General features: G+C 44.2%; 1 protein-coding gene across 1 annotated transcript in view; it reads right to left on the bottom strand.

Annotated features, from left to right (window-relative positions):
- Positions 1-14,942, bottom strand: part of Kif18b (kinesin family member 18B) — a 19,353-nt gene extending 4,411 nt beyond the window's left edge. The window contains exons 1-11 of the mRNA XM_015495574.2: positions 14,813-14,942; positions 6,029-6,346; positions 5,216-5,373; positions 4,924-5,028; positions 4,611-4,721; positions 4,334-4,531; positions 4,011-4,187; positions 3,267-3,341; positions 3,039-3,139; positions 2,466-2,649; positions 2,057-2,184 (exon numbers count right to left, since the gene is read on the bottom strand). Of these exons, the coding sequence (XP_015351060.1) occupies positions 2,057-2,184; positions 2,466-2,649; positions 3,039-3,139; positions 3,267-3,341; positions 4,011-4,187; positions 4,334-4,531; positions 4,611-4,721; positions 4,924-5,028; positions 5,216-5,373; positions 6,029-6,338 (1,547 nt within the window). The 5' untranslated portion in view covers positions 6,339-6,346; positions 14,813-14,942. The remainder of the gene's footprint in view (positions 1-2,056; positions 2,185-2,465; positions 2,650-3,038; positions 3,140-3,266; positions 3,342-4,010; positions 4,188-4,333; positions 4,532-4,610; positions 4,722-4,923; positions 5,029-5,215; positions 5,374-6,028; positions 6,347-14,812) is intronic.
- Positions 14,943-15,395: the final 453 nt, after the last annotated feature.

Here is a 15,395-nt window from a genome sequence, read left to right as displayed (position 1 = left end):
AAAAAAAAAAAAAAAAAAAAAAAAAAAAAAAAAAAGGAAAAAAGAGCCAGGGATATAGCTCAACAGTAAAGTACCCTGGTTTTAATCACCAGAACCAAAAACAAAAAGTTATTTTGTTTACAGAATGTTTAAAGAATACCTCACATATAGTAAACACTGTGAGTTTATTATATTATGCAAAATGGTAATAATACCATCTACCTCATTAGGTTAAAAGGAGACAAACTAAGATAGGTTAAATTGACCTTGGCTCTGAGAAGACCCTCAAAAAGGCATTTGGTCTGTGTCCTCTATTTAGTGTATGGGATCCTGAAAAAGTATGTGTGAATCAACACATATTTTACATGCTCTGGGAACTATTTAAAGGAAATTCTGAGGGTATTGAGATTATTAATGTTGTAAATTTAGATTCTCATAAAGCAAATTTTCTTTCTGTAAGGCACACCTATGATAAAAGAATAAACAGAATTACCTCAGTAGGATTATTCATAGCAAATGATTTACCTTCAGGGAACACTACCTGTCTGGACACCTCTGAACCCCCACGGCCCTCGGTCACGTGTGCTCAGGGAATTTACACTCATTTGGTAAAGCAGCTTTGAGGCCTATTAGACTACTGAGAAGAGTGGGTTTTGGAGGGAAATGAATGGTCCTGGAAGTCAGATGACCCAGGTCTGGCCCTGTACAGAAGCCTCAGCCCCCACCCCCTCTCCAGCCAACAATTGGGGAACTGGTCTAAATCAGGAATTTTCAAATTAAGTTTCAAATGCCTATTAGACAGCAAGCAACTCTGCTGTCTGTCATATCTATTAGAACTCAGCGTGAGATCCCATGTAAAGAGAGGACTCTGCAGCTGAAAAAAAAAAATCCTACGAAACCACTGAACTGGAAAATCTCAGCTCTGTTCAATGTCCTGATGATCCAAGATTCTCAATTCGAAAGCCAAATAGAAATGATTTTCGATTATCCGCTTGTCAGAGTGTTTCCAAACATGGAAATGATCTAGAATGTTCTACCACTCCTTAATCTAGGGATTGTATTAGTACTTCATTAATATTACATTAGTATTCTCCAAGAACTAGGGAGAATAAAGATTATGATCCCCAAATCATAGCCAAGATTGAAAGAACTTGCCGGAAACCACAAAACCAGAGGCAGAGCAGAAATGAGGACATTGGTCCTCTCTCCTCATAAGAGGGGACACCAAGCAGAGAGACCATGAGTCATCTGTGGGAACCTGTGGTTGTTCCCTGGGAGGCCAACGGGATATCCCACCCATGCATCCCTGCCTCTCCAGGCCCCAGGGAGTTGGCAGCAAGAGACAGATAATGAGCCGCTGATTATTCAGGCCACAGCATTTTTTGCTGAGTCGGGAACAGACACTCCCCAACAAGAAATAAAATTAAACAGGCCCTTCTGTCCGGAAGCTTTAAATACACTGCCTAGTGTGAAGCATGCCGGGGAGGGGGGAGCAGGGCTGGCAGTAGCACCACTAAGCGGCAGGGGATTTATGGACCTGGGGCCAAGGGAAAAATACAGCAGCACCCCTCAGTGAAGCACAGAAGGAAGGTCCCCAAACCCTTCCTCTCTGGCTCAAGTTGGAAGTTTGTATTTATTTCTGAGAAAAAAATAGCCACAGTCGATCTGTTGATGAAGATGCATGAGAAGCAACTGACTCAGGAAGGTTGACTCCTCCTCCGCCTGACACCCAGCTCCTCCCAGCTGCACCCTCCTCACTCTGACAGCAGCTCTGCCCTCAAATTGCCAGGCCAAGTGCTAGCCCTAGCAGCCTGCCCTAGCTCAGCACTTGCTGGCTGTCCTGATGGAATTTGGTGTTTTACTTCTCTCGCCTGTTGGGCTGCCAGTTACATGGAGGAATAAATAGAGATGATGCTAAGTAAATAGTTAGGTGATCGTATCTAGGAGTTGAAAGCAGATAAGGGATGACGTCGATGAAAAGAAACTTGACTCTTAATTAGAACCAGGTCCCACCCCCAGGAGGGTAAGCCCCTCACTTCCCACCCTGGAGGCCAGAGTAGAAGCAAAAGACACTCACTGCTTAGAACGGTCCCCATCCAGGTTCTGTGGTGATAGGTGGCTGGCCACCGGCTTAGGCTGCGGGGTCAAACCAGCAGACTCTGACAGTGGGGGTCTGAGGTTCTGCTCCAGTGTCTGGGTTGGAACCTAAAGCAAAAGGGGGTAGAGGAGCCAGGATGACCTCCTAAAACTCTAAAACCCTTCCCTCCCGCAGGGGCAGGATGGCAGCTCCCCGAAGAATGGCCAGGCCCTGGGAGAAGCTTGCTTTCTCCCAGTCACTTCCAAACATACAAGGATCTGACAGACGTAAGAAACCCAGGAGGAGAACTGGGACTAAAGGGACGCTGAGTTAAAGAGACACATTTATTCAAATATTCTACCAGCCCCAAGCCCCCCGGAGGCCCAGGCCTCCTGCCCCTAAGCCCTACCTCAGTAGGGTCTTCGTCCTTGTCCTCTGGGGTCTGCTCCTGGTCTGAAGAGCTTTCTTCTATGACCCTCTGTTCCTGGGCCTCTGTCCCTAGGCTCCCCTCTTGAAGATCTCCAGATCCCATGTGGAGTTCTGGGGTCCAGGGCTGGCTGCGGGGACGGGACACTAAAGGGGAGCTAGGAAGGCTAAGGGGGAAATAAGAGTTTGAAAGATATGATGTGGAGGCAGAAAGGGTGAGCAGGGAGGGGGACCTCTGCAGCACCAGGTGGCAGAGCCCAGGAACAATGCTTGAGTGACAGATGGGCTGTGGTTAAGGACAGAAGAAGGTTTCAGGGATTTTCTGCTTTAAGAAACAATAACACCCAAACTCTAAGTTCACTTTCTCTCAATGAGTAGATTCCACTTGCTTATATGCTCATTTGACAAAACAAGACATTCTAGGAGATAATCAGTTGCTGGCCCTTGGTGGGAATCCCCAACCCTAGGTATGGAACATCTGAAAGACAGAGAAGGGGCCCAGTTCCCTGTCCCAGCTGAGCTGAAGGGTGGGACGTATATGGGCAGGAGAACTCACTGTTGCTGTTGAGGGCTCAACTTGGGGGACTGTGGGAGACCCTGCTGTGGGGCCTGGGCTCCTGCCTCATACGCTTGAAGCTTCTTCCTTAGGGAGGCCACCTGCAATGACAGCAGTCTTAAACTCAGCTGAGCCCAAGAGGTGAGGAATGGGCAGAGAGCCCTGCTGCACCCCAGCTCCTGTCTCTCACTCCTTGCCCCAAGTCTGTTCCCCAAGTAAGCTCCTCACCTCAGCCTGGAGCTGTTGGCAGATGGTGACATACTGGCTGATGTGACTGTCCAGACTGATCACGTTGCTCTTCAGCTGAGTCAGAGACACAGGGAAAAGATTGGTTTGTTCATACAAAGCAGTTGTTATCAACCACCTCTGGTGACCAGGCATCACACAGGAACCTCACTTACAGTACCAAGGACCCCCTCTTACAGGTAGAAAAACAGACCAGAGAAGGTCAGTAATGTGCCTGGGACCACAGCAAAGGACAAAGGAGTGCCTGCCTATGAACCTGATGCTTGACTCTCTGGACAAGACATTCTTGCTAGATGGGGGCTGATCTGCAGCAGTTCCAGGTGAGCCAGGGCTCCCGAGGAGGCAGGGAGGGGAGGCCCATAAGGGAAGGCCCAGCAAGTATGGCGGAGGCCAAAGCACCTCTGCTTTTGTTAACATACATGGGTGATTATGTCATTTTGCTAAAACTATGATCCTACTGCTTAAAACAAGTCAGAATCAGGCTACTGGCCCACTGGGCCCCCTGCTCCATGTCTCCCTCGGAGTAGACTGTCTGCCTTGGTCCAACTGGAATCTTCCCAAAGGCAGGGACAGTGTTGTTCCTATCATAGAGCCCAGGGAACTTCTTTCCTCTGCTTGGGGACATTGGACAGGGATCTGAGGAAGCTGTCTTGGTCCTGTCCCATCCTCCTACCAGGTTAGGAGATCCCTCCACACTCAGGTTGGCCATCCCTAACTGGTACACACCGTGAGTCTGATCTCTTTGGCCCGGTCAGCATATTTGAGGGTGTTGTAAGTGTCCTCGTAGGACAGGCTAGAGGGGCTGATGGCAGCAATCATCACTGTGCGGCAGTTGCCCCCAATGGAGTCCTTCAGCAGGCGGGTCAGTTTGCTGTCTCGGTAGGGCACATGAGACTTGCGGCCCTGAGGCAGTCAGTGGATTAGGGGAGACACAGCTGTATTAGAATAACCTGGTCAGGGTCTGGTGGCCTCCCGCCCAGGGCTGAAGACAAGGACCACTGGTTTAGGCCTCAGTTGCTGTCCTGGGTACTGGGCCTACACTGTTTTACCTTTGCATCCACCAGGGCATTGAGGACATTGATGAGGGCCAGCAGAGAACGGTTGATGTTGGCACCCTCCCGCAGGCGCTCCCCCTTGGCATGGGTGCTGGATGCTCGCTCTGAGCCAGCCAGGTCAATCAGGCTCATCTTGGCCACCTGTAGGGCCTGAGTCAGTCCTGGGACTCGGTCCTGCTGCTTCACAAAGATCTGGAGGGGAAGGGCAGGAGTGAGGGGGACGTGGGCACCAGGAGCCCAAGTATCATGCTCAGTCCATGACCCTGCTTACCTGGAAGATGGCATGGGAGCGGGAGGAAGTAGCATTGGCATCTGTGGGGTGCTGGGTACGGTTGTGGTTCCCCCTGGTCAGCATCGTCAGTAGCTGCTCAGCTGAGGTCGGCTGCAGAGGAGATGGCAGGGAGGGGGCTGTGGTCTCCCACCAGGGCTTTTCCCCTAACAGAAATGGCTGCTCTTCAGAGCCAATGTCACCCCTCTCTTGCTACTGCCACTACCCCAACATCCAGGATATCCCCAAATTGCCTTATGAGGAAACCCTGGAGGACAAGTGGGGCTGCTGTTCCCACCTGTGCCCAATCCTATACCTGGTGGAAAGAAAGTCCTTGCACCATCACCCCCTTGTCAGGGTCCTCGCGGATGATTAGGGGTCCCTTGGGCTCCAGGAGGTCATGGATCTGTTCATTGTACACCTGAGGAGAAAGGACAAGAGGGAGAGGACTCTCTACTCAGTGCAGGCTGGAATGGGCACAGTTGCTGTATAGGGAAGCAAGAAACAGGTGTGTATTTGAGGCACCAGATACAAGGCACTTTGCAGGGTGAAGATGAATGAGGGATGGAGTCCCGGGTTGGGAGGTGGGAGAGAGGAAGCAGCCCTACCTCCAGATAACTGATGAGCACCTCGAATTGCTTCTCCTCCTGGAAGGCCTCAAAACGCTTGTACAGTTCCATGGTGGTCAGGTACATGATGCCAGGGTCCCCCTCCTTTCCCAGCATGGTGTGTGTCTTCCCAGCCCCAGTAGCCCCATAGGCAAACACTGCAGAGGACAGAGTGGGGAGAAGGGTGTCAGCAAGGCCAGGCCCGCCTCCCCCAGGGTTGCCACCAGCATATTCCACCCAGCTCAGCCCTGCCTTTCTCCCAAGCCCCTTTCCTTTTTCATCCATGTCCACCAGTCTGCCGTTCCACTGCTCCTACCTCTTGTACCCTACCCAGCACTCATGCTCAGCCTCTTGGTCCTCCACACATCTGTCCTGGCTCCCACAAGTCTGTGGACTCCAGGGAGCTGCACTGTGGGTGGGCGTTATCACCAGCTCCTCCAGTCTAGGGAGCTTCCTCCAATGAAGGCCCACCACTGTTTCCCTCACTAGCATTCACTGTGGTTCATAAACACAAATGCAGCTGTGTTTTTGTGATCAGTGTCTTCTCCTCTTTAGACTGTCAGCATCAAGAGTCCAGGAGCTGCGTCTGTCTAACTGCCTACTGTATGCTAGGCTCTGGTGTATACATTTTTAGTGCCTCATACAGTACAGTGAATGAATGGGGCCCCTCCAGACAGGATGAAAAGGCCAGAGTTCCCCTCAACAGGTCATGCCAGCTGAGGGACAGGCAGACCTATGTCAGGAGACAGGGGAAACCCGCCCCCCCCCTTAGAAGGAAGCAAGGCTGCTACCAAGCAGGATTCAGGTTCTTACCTGAGCAGTTGTAGCCCTGGAGGAAGCTGTCCAGGATTCTGCTTGTGGTGTGCTGAAACACGTCCTGTTGGGTGGCCTTCTCACCAAAGACCCGGTCAAAGACAAATGTCAGGCCCTTGCCCTTCTTCTTGGGGCCGTCATGGATACCACCCCATTTGAGGCTCCCATCAGGTTCCTCAGGGTCAAACACCAGCACCCGTTCATCCAGGACTTGAACCACAGGCCACCGCTGACTCTCCAACTCCCGAGGGGTGGGGGGTCGCACCCGCACCACCACCTGCACCATGCTGTCCTCCACAGCCATCACCATGGCAACACCTGAGCAGAGAGATGATGGAGATGAGGACCAAACCAACCCAGACCTAGCCAGGTGCCCTTCAACATCCAGGGGCCTCCTCCTTCTCCCTTCCCATATTGGCACCAGTGTCAATTATTTATACATATCTCTTTCTCACTTGAAATACACCTTTGCCATATTTAAAAATGACTCTGTTTCCGTTGGTGTATTAACTTTCTATTTTGTTCCACTGAGCTATTTATCTACTCCATGCCAACATCACACTCTTCCTACTATGTTACTTTACTGTGATTTTATCGAGTAAGGCATGAGCCCCTTGAAAGTCTTTTTCATAATTTTCTTCGCTATTCCCAGGTATTTAATGTCTTTAAGAAAATTTTACTGCTAGAAGTGATGGTGCACACTTATAATCCCAACTCAGGAGACTAAGGCAAGAGGATCACAAAGTTCAAGTCCAGCCTCAGCAACTTAGTAAGGACTGGTCTCAAACAAACAAACAAACAAACAAACAAAAAACAAAAAACCCTAAACATAAAACCTTATCAGTTCTGCTCACAACCAGATCCCCTTCTCCCCTCAAAACAAAACATCTGCATTTACATATTTATTTTGTTATTCTTTAAATATAATTCCTAAGTGTTTTATACATTTATTTGCTTTAATGAATGGAAAACTTTCTCCCATTTCCAGCTGGTAATTGCTAAAATGGAGAAACAACTGATCTTATAGATATTCACCTTATATCTACCACCCTCAAACTTTCTTAATTCCAATTTGCTTATTAGGATTTTTTTTTTTTATTCTCCAAGTATACAATTATGTGCCAGTAAATAAAAAAAATGTTTGACCTTTTCTTCTCCATATTTATGCCTATTTTATTTCTTATATATTACAGTCTCTAGAACTTATAAAAAATGATTTTGAATAACTGATGATAACAGACATGCTGTTTTGCTTCTGATCTAATAGAAAATGGCCTTATTGCCTCATTCTCTAGAAATGAGTTTGGGATAAAGAGTCTTTATCATATTAATTATTTCTCTTATTCTTATTTTATATAGAGTCATTATTAGGAAAGTCTAGAATTTTATTCAATACCCTTTTGGCATCTACCAATACATTACATGTCTTTGCTCCTTGTGGTATATTATTGCTGATATCAATCCAACCGTATATTCTGGGAAAAAAATCCCTACCCTGGGCTAAAGTGATACTTTTAATATTTAAATAGTCAAATATGCCAGTCTTTTCTTTTGTGGCTTCTATGTCATATTTAAGAAGACATTCCTTCTCTAAGGTAATAAACACTTTTCATATAATTTAATGCTTTTTTCTTCTCTTACATTTAGATTTTTATGGAAATAGAATTTAGGGCTACTCTGCCACTGAACTTTTTGAGGCAGGGTCTTACTAAGTTGCCCAGGCTCACCTCAAACTTGTTATCTTCCTGCTGCGGCCTCCTAAGTAGATGGGATTGCAAGCATGTGTAGCTGCAAACTGGTGGTTCTGAAGTTCTATGAAAAATCTTGCTAAGATTTTAATTTGGATTATTTTGAATTTGTAGATTAATATGAGAAGAATCCTTTATGTTATAGAGTCTTCCCATCTAGGACCTGGTATCTATTCCTATTTATTTAAAATTTTATAATCTTTCAGAAAAATTTTATAATTTTCCTCACATGAGTAATATATATTTCTTGATAGGTTTATTACTGGTTATTACACAGTCTTTGTTATATTGTGAATAGGCTCCTTTTAAAATTACATTTTCAAATTCACTTTTTACCAGAATATGGCAAAGCTTCAGATCAGTATGCAGATCAGGTATCCGGTCACAATGCTGGACTCCCTTATTAGTTCTAATAGATTGCCATTGATTCTCTTAGGCCTTTCAATTAAATGATAATATAGTTTGCAAATAATGACAGTTATGTTCTATTTTTATGTTCTATTTTTCTTTATTTAGTTGCCCACCCTCTACTGCCCATTAGGGGTGCAGATATGAGTGTTGAATTTTATCAAATTATTTTTGGGGCTTGCTGAAATGATCATTCAGTATTTTTCCTTTAATCTTCTTATGCCAGGGGTGACAACAGATTCCCCAGTGTTGACCTGGTAATTATGGCAAACACTTAAGTCCCCTTCCTTCTCATATCTCCCCCAGGCCTTTCTCTCTCTCTCTCTCTTTTTTTTTTTTTGGGGGGGGCACCAGGGATTGAACCAAAAGGTGTTTAACCCCTGAGTAACATTCCGAGCCCTTTTTATTTTTTATTTTGAGATAGGGTCTCACTAAGTTGCTTAGGGCCTCGATAAATTGCTGAGGCTGGCCTTGAACTTGTGATCCTCCTGCTAGCTTTCTGAGTTGTTAGGATTACAGGCAGTCACACCACACACACTGGTACCCCCTGGCTTTTCATTTCTCCTTTGAGGCAGTTTACCAAGAGTGGGGATGGAATTATGGAATGTAGAACTTAACAGATCTCCTGGAAAACTTTAGCCCAATTCTAGGGACATATTAACAGGAGTTAAGAAATGGGGAAGGAGACTGTTACTGGAGGATATGAACAAAAGAACTCTTTCCCAGTAAAGGCGAGGTATGGCTGATAGGTCACAATTACTGAGCGCACTCAGCAAAGAAAAGTGGGGTATTACCTTGGGGAATGAGCCAAATTGAGCTGATTTGGAATTCTTGTCCCCTTATTCCTAAACTTCTTCCCCACAGCGGACAAGGGAAAGATATCAAGGAACAATAATGTAGAATAATTTGATTTCTATTCCAGCAATCAGATTGTCATAATAAACATATTAGCTAAGTTATCACTGTATCAGGGACTATTCAAAGCACCTTACACATATCATCTCCTTTTATCTCCACTGCAATCCCACAAGATAGATAGTATTATTATACTCATTTTTCAGTGAGGAAATTGAGACAGAGAGGGTTAAGCAATTTGCCCAAGGTCCCAATGCTAGTGAGTGATGGAGTCCTATTTTAACCCAGGCAGTCTGACCGCAGAGTGTCTGATAATATTATATATTATGCTTTGATGATCACATTTTTGTAATAGCCCCTTATGTTAGTATAATAATCATAATCCCCTTTATGGGACTAGCATTATGTTTTCAGTAAACACTTGTAGACATGTGGATTGAACCTAATTTTTAGCGCTTGAGTTTCTTGCCCTTGAATTCTTACTCCCAGGAAACTCCACTTTTTTACTGTGGGAAATAAAGTCAGAGGATGCCCGAGTCTACACTGGCTCCTTCCTGGCAGTCCCAACATCCCACCGGGAGGGTTTTGGCTGAGGAGGAGACATAGAGCAGCCTAACATTCCAAGCAGGAAATTAAAAAGGGCACTGGCAAAGGAGTGTGCATAACCTTTACAGTTTCTCTCCTCCCAGCCTCCTGAGGGCCAGCGAGGCTGAGTCTGTTTGCCTAATGAGATGTTTTTCCTCTTCCTGAGACAGTGCTGGGGGCACAGGGTATGGGATGCGGGTGACACTTACCATGGGAGCCCCTAAGACACCTGGGTCCTAGTCTCTGTTCCGTATCTGACTTAGGGGGAGGTCTTTCCAAGAGCCACCCAGCATCAATGTCACATCAGCTTCCCCCTTTGAGAGCTAGGGAGAAAGCTACCGATCTGCTCCCACCCTAGGGGGATGGGGAGATTAATGAGAGAACGTTTGTCAAGTTTGCTTTGATCCTTGGTTGGAAAGAGCATTTCAGCCCAAAGTACAAGGGAGATGATTCTTTAATAAGATCTTCAGGGTTCTCAGCCAGCCACAGTCACGTCCTATTTCTAACCCAGGGCAGCTCATTAAAACCCAGAGGCTAGTGTGCCACTGAGCTAGGGCTGGGAAGCCAAGATTCAGTTGTTTTGGGGGTGGCCTTTTCTTCCACCCTCTTAGGGACAGACCCAACAAGCAAAAGTTCCTTAAAAGCTCCTAAAGGAGAATTATTGAAGACTTGAGGGGATCCCCCTGCAGACACTGGGAGTTAGGAAAGTCAGGGAAGGAGCCCAGCCCTTAGATATTCTACTGTTATAGGGGTTTCTGTACCCCCCTTCATTGTTCTTTCAGAACCCTTTATACCCTTTATACTTGTATATCCTTAAGCTCCAAGAGAACATGCAGCAGATGCAGAATAATGTTTGTTCTATCAATGAATAAGAGCCAGAGAAGAGCAGTCTGAATCCGAAAGCCTAAAAATAATTATCATTTACTGAGTGGTTTACAGACTGTATCAGATACTACACTAAGTACTCTATGCTAGGTGCTTTACAAATGCTCTCATTTAACTTTCACAACAATATCATTATGTGAGTATGATACAATTGTTAGATTCTTTTTTTTTTTTTTTTTTTTTGTAGTTGTAGATGGACAAATACCTTTATTTTATTTATTTTTATGTGGTGCTGAGGACCGAACCCAATGCCTCAAGCATGCTAGGCAAGTGCTCTGCCGCTGAGCTACAGCCCCAGCCCATGTTACATTCTTATTCTACCAAGGAAACTGGAGGTACTGGAAGGAACTTATCACATCAAGCAGGTAGGGTAGTAAGCAAGGCCAGAACCTGACCTCTTTCTGTCACCAGAGGCACTACTCCATCCTTAGGCGGTTCTGCCCTGCCATGGGGCTTTGGCAGCTCCCACCTCTCCTCACCTTGGTACCCAGAGGACAGTGTCCCAGGACCACTGGTTCTTCCTGTGCATGGTGGATATAAGAAGGAGCTGTGTTTTGCTTATTATTTTTATTTTATTTTTTGGTACCTGGGATTGAACCCAGGAGATCTCAATCACTGAGCCACATCTCCAGCCCTTTTTATTTTTTTATTTCGAGACAGGGTCTCCTTGCTAAATTGCTTAAGGCTCACTTAGTTGCTGAGGCTAGTTTGAACCCAGCGCTTTGTTTTTTTAATAGACTATCCTAAGGCTGTAACTGACAATAGCTTTGTTTATTCCTTTCTAATCCTATTTATTTATTTATTTATTTTATGGTGCCAGGGTTTGAACCCAGGGGTACTCAACCACTAAGCCACATTCCCAGTCCTTTTTCTTTTTTTATTTTGAGACAGGGTCTCTCTAAATTGCTGAGGCTGGCTTTGAACTTGTGATCCTCCTGCCTTAGTCTCAGGAGCCACTGGGATATAGGTGAGCACCATCGAGCCAGCTCTAATCTTATTTTTTATTTTTATTTTTATTTTTTTTTTATTTTTTATTTTATTTTTTTTGTCTATGGTTCTGACTAGGAACTCCAGTACAATATTGAATAAAAGCAATAAGAATGAGCATTCTTTTTTCTTTCCTGATTTTATATGGAATGTTCCTAGTATTTTATACTTTGTTGGTTTAAGGAAATTTATCTCCATTTCTAGTTTACTGATGAATTGGTATAAAGTTTTATTGAATATTTTTTCTGTGCTAATTGCAATATGTTTCCTCCTTTAATCTGTAAATTATATTAATAGAGTTTCTTTCTTTTTCTTTTTCCTTTTTTGGTACTGGGAATATCAAGCCCAGGACCTTGAGCATGCTAGGAATACAAGCTACTACACTAAGCTATATCACTATACCTGTGTTAATAGATTTTCTAATGTTAAACCATTCTTGCACTTCTGAATAAGTTCAACATGGTCATATTATTTTTAATACATTGCTGGCTTCTGATTGCTAATATTTTAAGGGTTTGGTTTTTTTTTTTTTGTACTGGGGATTTAACCCAGGGACATTTTTACCACTGAATTACATCCCCCAGTCATTTCTATTTTTTATTTTGAGACAGGGTCTCACTAATTTGCTGAGGGTCTCCCTAAACCACCGAAGCTGGCCTTGAACGTGTAATCCCTTCTATTGCAGGGATTATAGGAGTGTGCCACCGTGCCCAGCTTGTTTAAGACTTTCTACAACTATATTTATAAAAGAGATTAATTTGTAATTTTCTTTTTCTCATCTGTAGAATCATAAAAAATTCTGAAAATGTTTTAGGGATAGTTTATATAAAAATAGAATCATTTTTCCTAATGGCCTGATGGAATTTGGTGAGGTTTTTTTTTTTTTTTTTTATGTGTATGAAGGTATATTTAAAATGAATTCAGTTTTCTCAGTGTTAGGTCTATTAAAAATTTCCATAACTTCTTGAGCCAGTTTTGGTAAGTTTTTTCCTAGAAATTTTTCAAAAGCATTTTTAAAAAGGGTGTTCCATTGAAGACTTTCTTTTAATCTTTGTAATTTAACTAAAGTTATGTTCCCTTTTTTTGTGTAGAAGATTATTTTTTATTTCCTTTGTTTTTCCATCAATGTTGTGAAGGTTTTTTTTTTTTTATTAGTCTTCTCAGAGATACAACTTTTGGCTAAGTTAATCCTTTTATATTGTAAAATTCTATTTCATTATTTTCTGCTCTTTATCTTCTTTTGTGTCTATGTATTGGGAATTGAATCCAGGGGGTGATCTACCACTGAGTACATCCCAAGACTTTTTTTTTTTTTTAATGTATTTTTTAGTTGTAGATGGACATAATACCTTTATTTATTTATTTTTTTTTTAATGTGGTGCTGAGGCTCAAACCCAGTGTCTCACATGTGCTAGGCAAGTGCTCTACCACTGAGCTAAATCATAGTCCCTCCCCTCTTTTTTTTTAATGTTTAATTTTTAGGTGTAATTAGATACAATGCCTTTATTTTATTTACTTATTTTTATGTGGTGCTGAGCATCAAACCCAAGGCCTCACCCATGCTAGGCAAGCGCTCTACAGCTGAGTCACAATCCCAGCCCCCCCTCCCCAATTTTTGACACAGGGTCTAAGTTGCTTAGGGCCTTGCTAAATTACTGAAGCTGGCCTTGAATTTGAGATCCTTCTGTCTCAGCCTCCCAAGTTGCTGGGATTACAGATGGGCACCACTTACTGCACCTGGCTTTGGTCCTTTTTATTTTTAAGACAGGGTCTCATTACATTTTCCAGGCTGGCCTCAAACTTCAGATCCTTCTACCTCAGCCTCTCCAGTCACTGGGATTACCGGGGCACAACACTGTGCCTAGCTGTCTTCTTCCTTTTATGTTTTACATATGTATTCTGTTGTTTGGTTCTATCTGTGTCTGTTTATCTTTAGTTTTTTTTAAATGTTCCAAATGTAAATATTTATGACTATATTATCTTCTAAGTATTGCTTTAATGCATCCCACAAGCTTTATAAATAGTATTTTTCATTGTTCCATGCAAAGTATCTTTTAATTATATCATCATGTCCTATGTGACTAGTTAAATGTATTTTTCAAATTTCCAAATGAGGATTTGCTTTAATTTTCTTTTTCATTGGTATTTATAATTGAATTGCTTGTGGAAAGAGAATATGATTTATACAAAAACTCTAATAATTGCTTAAATTTGCTTTGTGGCCAGGTAGAGAAAAGTCTAAAAGTATGCTACTTGTTCACTTTTTTAAAAAGATACAACTGGGGCTGGATAACATAAAAACCAATAAATTGAGACACTTTAAAATCTCTGAGCCATGGGGAAATTAAATACTGAAACAGGCCAAGAAGAACTGAATACATGTAGTTGTTCATCATGGGGTGCAGTTGTTCATCATGGGAAAATAAATAGAATAGGAAGATTGAAGAAATCAGTTTAACTTGAGGGGAAGCTCATTCTGAAAAATGTTGTAGGTGTTCTCCTCTGAGCTAGGCTCAACTGCTCTGTGCCTCAGTTTCCAAACCTGTTAATGTAAATAACATTAATATCTCTCCCATAAGTTTGCTGTAAGGATTAAGTTCATTCAAACCTGGTAAGTGCTCAAGAAGTACAGCCATTATTACTAAAATTCTACAGTATATCATTTCTCCATGATGCAGAAAAGAACCAATGTCTTCAATAAAATGCCCTAAGTTCTGTGGCTTTTCTTTTTCATATCACTTCAGTTCGCTAAAAGTTCAAAGCTAAGAGGAGAAACATCCTAAGAACAGTAACAGGCTTGTTTTTCTGTCTACAGATGTTCTTTCATTCCTTCCTTCATTCAATCTAATATTTATTGAGTGCCCCAGTAACTACGTTACAGTCCATGGCACATACAACTCAGCGATCAGTTCTGTAGAGATAGCAGGACAATGGTTTAGGGGGTCCCAGGTCTCCCACTCTAGTGTGCAGGAGGGCCCAATCCTTCCTCATACAGGAGCGAGAGGACCTTTCACAGAGCCGGCATACAGAGAGCCAGGTGCAGACGTGCGGACCCAGTCTAAGTCCTGGACAGAAGAGCAAGAGGGATAGTGATTTCCGGTATGCAAGGTGTAAGGAAGCGCCCAGCTCCCCACCTGGTTCAGAGGGGTCCACCCAGGACTTGCTGACGCGACGGCAGAGTTCGCTGATCGCGCTATACTTTCACGTTCTGCATCAGCGGGCTGGCTCAGGCTCCGGTCCCGGAGCAACTGGGTCCACGTGTCGGAGACCCAGCGCAAGATCCCACAGGGCCTACTCCACCGTGGACAAAGCTTACCTTTGACGGACTCCCCGCCGCTGGTGTTGCCGCTAGCGTGGAAATCCCTCCGCTACAAACGAAGCGCTCAGACTCACGAGCTCGCTCAGCACACTCTTCCCTACCGGGTCCAACCTTCACCCCGCGCCGCGCGTTCAAATTAGCCGGTCGACTCCTCCGCGCTTCCCCATTGGTCAACTCTCAGACCGTTGATTGGCTGTTTCCTAAGTAACAAAGGCAATCCGAGATGCGCGTGCGCACTTCCTTCCTGCTGGCTGGTGATTTGCAGACAGTCTCCCAGACTGGACCAACCGCAGTGGCAGACAGAAACCAGCACCTGGTTGGGATACGCAGAGGGGGACGTGCTCAGTCTCTTGTTTTCCTGGGGCTTGATTCATTACCAATTACAGCAACTAGACATTACACAGGTTTTAAAAAAACCACTTTTTCTGTGGCCAAAGTTGGCATCTTCTTATCCAAGTCGTTCTCCATCGTCCTTTTCCGTTCCAGGACCCTCCCAAAGTGAACTTCTAGGATAGCGTTGAGCCGGGCGTGGTGGCGCGTGCCTGTAATCCCAGCGACCTGGGAGGCTGAGATAGATCTC

The sequence above is a fragment of the Marmota marmota genome, unplaced genomic scaffold (assembly GCF_001458135.2).
Source record: "Marmota marmota marmota unplaced genomic scaffold, marMar, whole genome shotgun sequence".
In the NCBI taxonomy this organism is placed as follows: Eukaryota; Metazoa; Chordata; class Mammalia; order Rodentia; family Sciuridae; genus Marmota; species Marmota marmota.
This window is presented reverse-complemented; position numbering and strand designations above follow the sequence as displayed.